The 10,375-nt window shown below is 38.7% G+C and overlaps 1 protein-coding gene and 1 non-coding gene across 5 annotated transcripts; both read left to right on the top strand.

The window, feature by feature from the left end:
• Positions 1 to 75: 75 nt before the first annotated feature.
• On the top strand, positions 76 to 147 carry trnah-gug. Its single transcript has one exon. It is a non-coding gene; the product is annotated as a tRNA-His (tRNA).
• A 506-nt stretch (positions 148 to 653) lies between these two features.
• Positions 654 to 9,926, top strand: tbc1d25 (TBC1 domain family, member 25). 4 transcript variants are annotated; one of them, XM_027167264.2, is made up of 7 exons: positions 654 to 1,082; positions 3,215 to 3,324; positions 3,810 to 3,964; positions 4,194 to 4,387; positions 4,639 to 4,827; positions 5,390 to 5,665; positions 6,204 to 9,926. In XM_027167264.2, the coding sequence occupies exons 1-7, from the start codon at positions 1,035 to 1,037 to the stop codon at positions 7,896 to 7,898; spliced, it is 2,667 nt and encodes an 888-aa protein (XP_027023065.2). In that variant the 5' UTR covers positions 654 to 1,034; the 3' UTR covers positions 7,899 to 9,926. The 4 variants fall into 4 exon arrangements, with proteins under 4 accessions (XP_027023065.2, XP_047655848.1, XP_047655849.1 ...); XM_047799892.1 differs by having other exon boundaries at positions 655 to 1,082; positions 4,194 to 4,318; XM_047799893.1 differs by having other exon boundaries at positions 1,044 to 1,082; positions 3,215 to 3,348.
• The last annotated feature ends 449 nt before the right edge of the window (positions 9,927 to 10,375 follow it).

The raw sequence follows: 10,375 nt of genomic DNA, 5'->3' as shown, positions 1-10,375 counted from the left end.
TGCCCATCATCATCATCATTATCTGACTTCTTTAAGTCATCAATAAGGGACGCTGCCGTGGCTGTCGGGTAGCTCGCCGTGATCGTATAGTGGTTAGTACTCTGCGTTGTGGCCGCAGCAACCCCGGTTCGAATCCGGGTCACGGCAGGGAAGGTTTGACGGCATTATTTTTATTTTCATAGCTTTAACTCTAAATTGTAAAAAAGAGTATTGCTCGTTTAAAATGTTTTATTCTACCTCTTTCATACTTTCGGATTTCTGTCCGCGTGTCAACACGCTGAATAAATAAACCTGATTCTGATTCTGATTCCCCCTTCTCCTATATCCTGTCGCATATCCGTTATCTTTCAGCTCGCCGTGATCGTATAGTGGTTAGTACTCTGCGTTGGGGCCACGTGTTATTTCTGTTACAATGTTTATCCAAACAAAATCACAACAATATGTCATGTCATTTGGGGCAGGCTGTTAATTATCACCTTTTAACTAAAGATCTAAATCACACACGTGTACATATAGCTTTTACCGAGTCAAATCATTATTATCATAAAATAATCTCGTTTTAAAGCTGTTATTGATCATTGGATCGTTCTGTCTCTGTTTGACCGCAGCGATCAAATTACGTCAGATACACATGACGTCATATCCTGTTATACTGACGCCACAGACTGAGGGAACAAACAAAGGACCAGGCGTCAAGAAATGTAACATCGAGTCAGCGTTTAATTAAAAGCACGATCGTATGTAACAAATATTTGAAAAAAATAATATGTTCGTTGTGGGTTAAATCTGGGTGGTTGTAATATCTGACGCCGAACATTGAGATTATAAATTCGGTTATTTTTGGACATCGGCTTTTATTTTGAAATCTGTTCGTTTCTTTTGAGATCTTTGAGGATTTTCTCCTGAAGCTGTCAGAGATACACAGGGTACCGTACAGCAGCCGTGCTGTTATTGAAGCCGTGTTTAAGTTTGTTTTATCGATGGAGGCTCGGGATTCCTGAGGGGATTTTTTTTCAGAGTAAAACTACCCCAGGATGTCGGCTGAGGAGGAGGAGAGGGGGGTAGTTCGAGTCAAAGTCAAGGTGAGAGATTGTAGGGAAGCAGCGGGTGGGAGTCTGAAATAAACACACACACACACACACACACACACACACACACACACACACACACACACACACACACAGAGAGAGAGAGAGAGAGAGAGAGAGAGAGAGAGAGAGAGAGAGAGAGAGAACAATAACAGAGCTGATGCTAACCGTAGCAAGTGGTTCAAAAAATATCCATTTCTTCTTAAACCACAACAAAAACACTAATGCTAAACACATCTGTTTGCTAGCTGGTTGTTTATTTTCAGCCCATTCGAACCATTTCTGCGAATAGCTTTCCAACAGCAGCTTGTTGTGTTATTAAAGCTTGTTTTTCCTCTCTGTTGTTGTTGTTGTTGTCATTTTGTCGGGTTACACTTATTGTTTTGTGTTTGTGTTATAGCACTTGCTACCTAAACATCTTATCAAAGTACAGATTCAGCTTGTTAAGACAATATTTAAGCCAAATACACAATGTCTGTGATGATGGAGTCTCTTGGTGTTCAAGAGGCTCATATTTTTTTGTTAAGTAGTTATGGCTGTCATTTTATGTGCAAAATGAATGTTATGGTATTGGATTGTTTACCACATTGTAGTACTGAAGATACTTTGGTAATATGATATGTAGAGGATCTGTTTACTTGTCTGATTACAGAGGTGTCAGGTTTTTAGCTTGCAAGTGGATCCCACAAGTTGAATATTTGATGTGAATGATCAGATAAAACAAATGCATTTGTTTTGGCTTTATTTTCTATTTCTTTTGCAAATAGAACAGGGTTCAATAAGAATGTGGTGAATTGTGGGTGATATTCAGTATCGCTACTGAACACAGGGGGATTTTCAGAGATTTTCTTTGTTTGATTTCAGATAAATTTTTAACTAGAATTCTGTCATTTTAGACCATTTTGTAAATTTCAATAAAACTGTTTTGGCAGCATTAAATTCTTAAACATTTCACTTTTTCACACAAACACATTGAGTCAAATTTTTTTGTCACCATTTATACAGACTGTCATCTGGGAAGCTGGAAACGTGACAAATGATGTAAAAAAAAATGCATGTGTATTTTTTTTTATAGTGTCAAGCTTGATTTAAGTGTCCTTGTGGTCTTTTTCTTTTACCTTTGGTAATTCATATCCTTTTGCAGAGAGCTACAACATTCAGATTATACATACAATCTTATACATGGTCATTAGGCATCTCCAGCCAAAATGTGTCCCTGTGTACAGAATTGAGTAAATGTGTATCTCATTGGCTCTCACCAGAGAGCAATAGCAGAGAAATTCTCCAAGAACGTCCTGCTGTATTGTCTCTCCCAGACCCATGGGCTTTATCACATAAGGGCATTTAACTTGGACACTATCAGACAAGCAACTGCTCCATCCTGACATAATATTCTGATATTTCATACAATTGCATTTGTTTGTCAAATTGAAATGACAGTAAGTTGGCTCATATCAAAAAACTTTCACACTACTCTCTCCATGGTACAAAGACCTGAGGGCTTGTGGAATACAAACGGTACACAGTTTGTGATACACAAAAAATTACACACAGAAATGGCTCAAGAGCAAATTTCTTTTGCGGTTTATCAGTCAAACAGTTTGCAACAATTCGTTTCTTTTTTTTAAGGATGACATAATCACATCAAACCTTTTAAACATTTTAATATTGTCCATAACAGAACAGCGAAAAAAGTGAATGGAAACTTGGGATATTGAAACTTGTCTGTAGGAAACAAGTGCAAATAAGCTACCAGTCTCTAAGTTTCATACATGGTCACATATTCAGGAAAGGTATGTGCTTTGGAGGAAAATAAGTCATTTTTCTTAATGAATAAATAAGATTAATTATGTCAGTAATGGGAGTGTGTGTGCCCTGCGATGGGTTGGCACTCCGTCCAGGGTGTATCCTGCCTTGATGCCCGATGACGCCTGAGATAGGCACAGGCTCCCCGTGACCCGAGAAGTTCGGATAAGCGGTAGAAAATGAATGAATGAATGTCAGTAGATTATAAATGGGTAGTCTGCACATATTAAGATGATTCTATTTGTAATGTTTGACTTGGTTGTAGTCAATAGACATATAACATTTATTCACTTTCTCACCTCTGGTCATTTTTTATGCAGAAATGTGAGGGAGAGCAGCCGGTGGAGTTCCGCTCTTTTGCTGTGGATCCACAGATCACATCACTGGAGGTGTTGCAGCACATCCTGATACGAGCCTTTGAGCTCAATGGGTGAGTGAGTCAATGAAGCATAAGGTAATATAATTATTTTATTTTATATATGCGTGTTAAATCACCCATTATAATAACTGTCTGTAACGTTCTTCAGAAAGTAGAGTAAGTTATTCTGTATAATATTCTTTGAATTCTGTAGGTGTTAAAGTAACATTTAGGCCCTGCTGTGTTTTTCTCTGATAGCAAAATAAGCTTTCACACTAAGTTATCTGAGTGAAGTTAATCATTCCCCTTACATTTTTAGTTAGCCCAACAGCTGAGTAAACTTTAAGCCACTATTTACAGTTTTACTGTTTACAGATTTACAGAATTGGGGAGGACTTTAGCATCAAATATAAAGATACATTTCAGTATTGCCCAGATTGTTCCAAATGTTTATACAACCGAATTTTCCCCATTTATCTGAGAATATTGACAAAGTTTGTCAATCAAAAAATTATTTATATGAATGATCTAATGATTTTTATATCTTTGCTCTACAGAAGGCGCAATTTTGGTATTAGTTACCTGTCCCGAGATCGCATGGGAGCAGAGGTTTACCTCTCCCTTATGTCTGATTGGGATTTAGATGCAGCATTTGTCAGTGCAGCTAAGCCTTACCTCCAGCTTAAGATGGATATCAAACCTTCAGAAGACAGTGAGTGAATACATTATTATGCTCATTGCATGGTCAGTAAAGCGCATCAGATCCTCAAGGCTTGTTGATATTTGTGAAGAGGTTGAAACTATGTGAAGAAGTGAAATACCGGTCCAGGAGAGCTGCTTAAATGTAGATTAAACTAGTTTTAATTAGACATGTAGTGAAAGTCACTCAAGACTCAACATAGCTGTGAGAAGTCATTTGGGTGGTTTCACTGTTTACTCAGGTCCAGTGCTTGAGGACTGGGACATCATAAGCCCGAAGGATGTGATTGGTTCAGATCAGCTACAGGGGGAGAAGAGGTCACTGACGTCTACGGCTCTCCCCTTCACCCAGTCTCTGCTGTCCCAGGTTACTGATGATGTTCTTCACCCAGTCAGCCAGCTGTTTTACCAACCAGTGTCTGCTGCGTTCAGTCAGGTTCCGCATCTCCTAATGCAATCGCACTTTAACCGTAGGCGGTTTCCCAAAGATGCATGCTATGAAAAATTATCAACATAAACTTCACGTAAGGACTGTCATAGTTGTTTTGGGAAACAGCATGGTGCCACTTTAACATCAGTCAACTGCTATATTAAGTGAATTTATAAATTAATGATTGCACTTTAAGTGTCATCCCTCCCATGGCTACAGTTTTTTTTTTTGTTTCTCTATTTCTTTCTGTCTTTCAGATGGGTCGGACATTGTCTAAAGTACAGCAGGCATTAAGCTGGTCATATGGTGAGGAAGTTAAGCCATTCAAACCTCCACTGAGTGACGCCGAATTTCACAGTTACTTGAACAGCCAGGGACAGCTGACACGGCCAGAGGAGCTGCGGCTTCGCATTTATCATGGCGGGGTCGAGCCGTCCCTGCGCAAGGTGACGTAAACATTATTTATAGTGCCATTAAATATTAATAAAATATTATGTACACATGTACACAAGATAGTATCACATCAGGAGTTAATTATCTAGTTGCTAAAATAGCAGCAATGAGATCTACAGGGTATCTACTATTATATTGAAGATGATTTGCAGAGGAATATTTTGTAGTGCGAGATATGCTGTGTCCTTCTCCAACTTCTGCAAGTAATGCACAAGCATATTTGTAAATACAGTTATACAGAAGATTATGTGTGTTATACATAATTAAAGTAAGGGGTTTTATCTCTTTGGTTTAGAACAACCCAAAACATGGCTGCTTTTACTACCTGTCTCCCGTGTTTGACTGCTGCGTCACTGTTTAATTGGACATCGTTCCTGCTGATGCAGAATAACATTTATGAGCAGGTGTATGATGTATAGTTCATGATGTATAGTCTGGTCAACTCATAGCAGCCCAATGACATCTTATTACAGAGTATTTTATTTTCTCATTTCTCAATTATGTTTTTTTAAATCATACAAATTCAAGCATGTCTCATCATTTTTCCCATTGCAGGTAGTGTGGCGTTACCTTTTAAATGTTTACCCAGATGGCCTGACAGGGCAAGAGAGGATGGATTACATGAAGAGAAAAACAAGGGAATACGACCAGCTGAAAAGTGAGTGGGCATCCAGGGTGAGCCCAGAGGATCTGGAGTTCATTAGAGGAAATGTTTTAAAGGATGTGCTTCGAACGGACCGAGCCCATCCATACTATGCTGGCTCAGAGGACAGTCCCCACTTGACTGCTTTGACCGACCTCCTCACCACATTTGCCATCACACACCCACAGGTGGGCATGAACTTTTCCAATTTGATCAAATATATTTTTTATGCCTTTCTTAAAAAAGGAGAGGCCCACAAATAAAATATACATACCTACTACCAGGATTTCCTAGTAGAACAATGCTTGTATGTCACTGTCACTTTCCTGGCAAAACATAGGACAAACATACTGTATAATCCAAAATCTGAGATTTTTTAGATTTGTAAACTGGAATTTAACAAAGTTTTAGAATTTGAAAATTCAGAAGTCTCATCCCTTTCATTAAAGCACATGTTACTGTGAGATGCTGATGGATTTAATCATACATCAATCTTGTAGACTCTGTGTAAACTTGCACACTGTCATTAAAATGAATTTAAAAGGGCACAAACCAAAAACTACAAAATTCTGCAATTCATTTAAATGTTTCAAAAAGTCTCGACTTCTCACTCATTTCTGAAAACATCATTTGTAATGTAATATGAAAGCTTCTGTATAAATATAGACGTTCAACATTCTGCAGTGTTGCTTTTAAAAACCTTTGTTTGTTCTGCTTGTTCTACAGGTGTCTTATTGTCAAGGTATGAGCGATATTGCTTCTCCGATCCTTGCTGTTATGGACAATGAAGCACACGCATTTATTTGCTTCTGTGGTATTATGAAGCGTCTAGAAGGCAACTTCCACTCTGATGGCCAACTAATGTCTATTAAGTTCCAGCACCTTAAGTTGCTCTTGCAATACTCAGATCCTGAATTTTATACTTACCTGGTCTCCAAAGGTGCTGATGACCTCTTTTTTTGTTACCGCTGGCTGCTTCTTGAATTAAAGCGGGAGTTTGCTTTTGATGATGCACTGAGAATGTTGGAGGTGACCTGGAGCTCTCTGCCTCCAGACCCACCTGAGACTGAGGTTGAGCTTATTGGGCTACCGCTTGAAGCAGACGAGTCCCCAATTCATGACAGCCGCTGCCCAAACTCAGAGAATGAAAAGCTGGAAAAAGAACAGACAGAACAGCGGCGGCGACACATGTTGAGGCCGTCCCGAGAAGAGGCAGACGGTGCACACGGTCTCAGCTTAGAGTCAGGGAGGAAGGAAGAGAAACCACCTGCTGGAGAGGAGAAAGACGTTTATGTTCTGAATTGTGCAGTAAAAACTGAAGGTCCTGCACAAGCACCTCTTTTTGAGAAGCAGTCCAGTTTTGGAGAATTTAAGTACTACAGTGCACGAAACGAGGACAGTTTTGAAGCTAACGAAAATGAATCAACTGATCCCACAGTATCTTCAATGAAGTTTCAGTCTAAACACTCATTTCCTCTCACAGTCCGTCAGTCAACAGAGGATAGTGAAGACGACCCTGGAGAGAGGCAGCCTTTGATAAGCGAGAATCAACCTGAAGAGAAAAACTCTTCAAGTGGGCAAACAGTTTCTCCACTTCCTCTAAGCTTACTGAACTGGAAAAATGGCTCTCAGCTTGCTGCAACATCTCCTTCAGTATCTAGCTGGAGAGCAGTGTGTCCTGATGCTCCAGGATCAAAGTCGGTCTCGTCTTCATTTACTGTGGGTTGTGCTTTATCTCCTGATAAAGCTTTGGGGAGATTGTCTTCAACTGCTGTGTCTAATGGAACTGGCGTGCACTCACCATCAACCCCCACAGGGAAGTCTGCACTTTCCTCTCCATCCCTGGGCAACAGCCGCTCACTGCTGTCTTCCCCTGTTTTGTCTTTTGCTAAATCTCCCTCGCTACCCAAACCATTCTCCAGCAACCTTTCATCCCCATGCAAACTTTCAGGAACTGGTCCAAACACTCCAACTACAGGCAAACCTGATGCTAGTGGTATTAAACCCTGTTCCCTTCCTCCTCCTCAAGAGTTTGGGAAGGGCAATCCTTTCATGTTGTTCTTGTGCCTCTCCATCCTGTTGGAGCATCGTGACCATATCATTAAAAATAGTTTGGATTATAATGAGCTGGCCATGCATTTTGATCGCTTAGTCCGCAAGCACAACCTTGGTCGAATTCTTCAGCGTGCCAAGGCCCTGTTTGCTGATTACCTTCAGAGTGAGGTGTGGGACTCAGAGGAAGGTGATGAAGTCAGCTTGGATTCACCAACCACAGCTGCATCATCACCACAAACAATCCCCAAAAGTAGTTTTTCTAACCTGCAGTCCACAATGGCCTCCCCACAAAACTCTACTTATAATCTGGCCACGACAATCCCTTCCCCTACAACCCACAATGAGCTCTCTAGCTCATCCTCCTGATGAATTCTGTCTAAACATGTTTCATCCTGTAATGAATGCAAGTCATAATGTATTCTAGTGTTCATGATAAGCTTTACTGGTTTTGTTTACATGGCAAACCAAAGCTGGGCAAACGCTTCTTCTCTTAATTATCCTGACGGTATTTGATTTTTTTTGCACAGTATACTTTTTATACCTGTGTTGGCCTTTTATAGTTTTTTTTTTTTTGCCCCCAAAATTTTGCATGCCACTCATTGTACTGTACGTTACTTCTTGCACTTTATTTTTTGTAAATGTTATGTTTTATGTAAATAAAATCCCAAAAAAGTACAGCATGAACAATTGAAAACAATGCTGGATCGATATTTACCATCCTGTAGACATTGCCCTGGTCCAATTAATCTTCACTATCCACTTATGTTTATTCAAGACTCCATTGAGTATTTTTGTTATGTACAGCTAAATAATCCTCTTTTCCAGGCCTAGATTTACTATATTCAGATTGATTAGATTGCATTTCCTGTTTCAAACAAGTCAAATGTCTTGTGTGATGTCCACTGGCACAGTTTTGGTTAACTGACGATGAATATGTCTTGTGAAAATGACCATGCTTGCACTGAGACAGCAAAAGAATTTAGTGGATCTGAATCATTAAGAATATTTTTACATGTGCTGTATGTGCCTATGGTTGTTCCATTCAACAAGAGCACTGGCAAGTGTTTCAATAGATCACAATTGTATCATTAGTTGTTCAACACCATGGTTCTGAAGGTACAGCTCAAGTAGTATTATTATCCAAAAATGTCCATTGAACCAGTTTTACCCACTCTTGTTTAAAAGTGCCTCATTTCCTTGAACATTTTTAATTTAATTTGCTGAACTTGCAGGAATACGGTGGACAGAAAACGTCTACACATCTCTTAAAATGGCAAGTTTTTGTGATGTAAAAAAAAAATGAAATCAAGATAAATAATATCAGATATTTTTCCCACCTTTAGTTGTTATTGTTATATAACAGCCAAGTTTAAGTGAATTAGTTATGAATCAGTTATGATTAAAGCATGTTTTACTAGTAATACAGTGCTCAGTCTTTTTGACACACTCCATATCGTGCAATATCATGCTGCTATTGAAATGGAGGCTTGTAGATTTTCTGCTGTTTTTTGTATTGGCATTATCTTGACTAGAACACTAACCTAAGTTGGGGGGGGAGGGACAGCACTGTAGCACAATGCTGCCACCACCATGCTTCTCCATGTGGATGATATTCTTTGGTTGATAAACCGTTGTTTTTTTTTGGTTTTTTTTGTAGCCAGCATTCCTTTTGGTTCTATCATGGTTTCATCACATACTTTGTAGTTGATTGTGTGTAGGTTTTGGGAAAAGGTAAAATTTGTTTCAAATTATGGTTGGATTATTGTTAATGAAGAAATTCTGTTATATCCCTCTTAACCCCTTATCAATACATTTTGACAATAATATATACTATACCTGCTTTAGAAGCCAAGCAGTTTACCAAATAAAGTTCAATTGTTTCTGTAGGATTTATATATATAATTTAAATTCAATTGAACTTTATTTGGGGCTATTCTGGATCACATAGATAGAGACATCTGTTATTCTGAGCATAGTCATATGACCCATCATAAAAGGGTGTATACACTACACGTATGTGACCAGGTGACCAGAGGTTTCTTTATCTTTCTATTTTCGTTTCATTTTTTTACATCACGAAATCTGACATTTTGGTGCATAGAGTTTTAATATGTTTAGTTTTTACAGAATGTAAGTACATTCTTGTTGTATTGAATTTAAGATTCCATACCTAACTTAACACCAAGTGTTCTTTTGTTTTCCTTTCTTCTTGGAAGTGCTGAAATCCTTTCTAGACATGGGCCAAAGGGATTTTCTTTGAAAATGCAATCATTGTGGGCCTTCTGTGTTTTATTTAAAATCTTTATAGAACATTAAATTATTCCCATTGAGAGGTTTGCTGGACTGAATACTAGCAATACCTGTATTTATACAAATAAATTCATCCAAGACCAACATTGTATCTCTGTGGTTCTTGCAGAATGTGAGAGATTAATATAGAAAAAGTAATAAAGCCACTTAATATTTACTAATAAATGGATTAACACTGGTTTATCCATTTATTAATAAATAAGAAGTTGCTTCCTGCGATCTCAGCCTTTGTATTTTGTATTTTGGGCATCAGCAGAGCAAGGCCACACCAATTCTAGATTTTAAAGTCATGAAAGACAAATCTTATGAGCACCCAGTGTGACTAACCTAATATATGTGATGAATAGCTGTGTGGCAGATGACAAACACATGAATTGTGCACCTTTTATTAAGAAATCTAGCAAATACCATAAGCGTTGTTCAGATCAGCACAGGTTTGGGATTCAGCAAGTGACACATTCTGTTAATTCAATTGTTCTGCCTCAGCTTTTGAATAACGAAGTCAGATCCATCTCTCTTGACAAGTCTAGCAG

This window comes from Tachysurus fulvidraco, chromosome 14, assembly GCF_022655615.1.
Source record: "Tachysurus fulvidraco isolate hzauxx_2018 chromosome 14, HZAU_PFXX_2.0, whole genome shotgun sequence".
NCBI classification, from domain to species: domain Eukaryota; kingdom Metazoa; phylum Chordata; class Actinopteri; order Siluriformes; family Bagridae; genus Tachysurus; species Tachysurus fulvidraco.
Note: the sequence above shows the minus strand (reverse complement) of the source record. Positions and strands in the feature narration are given on the sequence as shown.

Coding starts and splice junctions, on each gene's coding strand:
- tbc1d25 (XM_027167264.2), top strand. CDS start 1,035: ATGTCGGCTGAGGAGGAGGAGAGGGGGGTAGTTCGAGTCAAAGTCAAG. Junction 4,388..4,638: donor TGTCTGCTGCGTTCAGTCAG/GTTCCGCATCTC, acceptor TCTGTCTTTCAG/ATGGGTCGGACATTGTCTAA. Junction 4,828..5,389: donor TCGAGCCGTCCCTGCGCAAG/GTGACGTAAACA, acceptor TTCCCATTGCAG/GTAGTGTGGCGTTACCTTTT.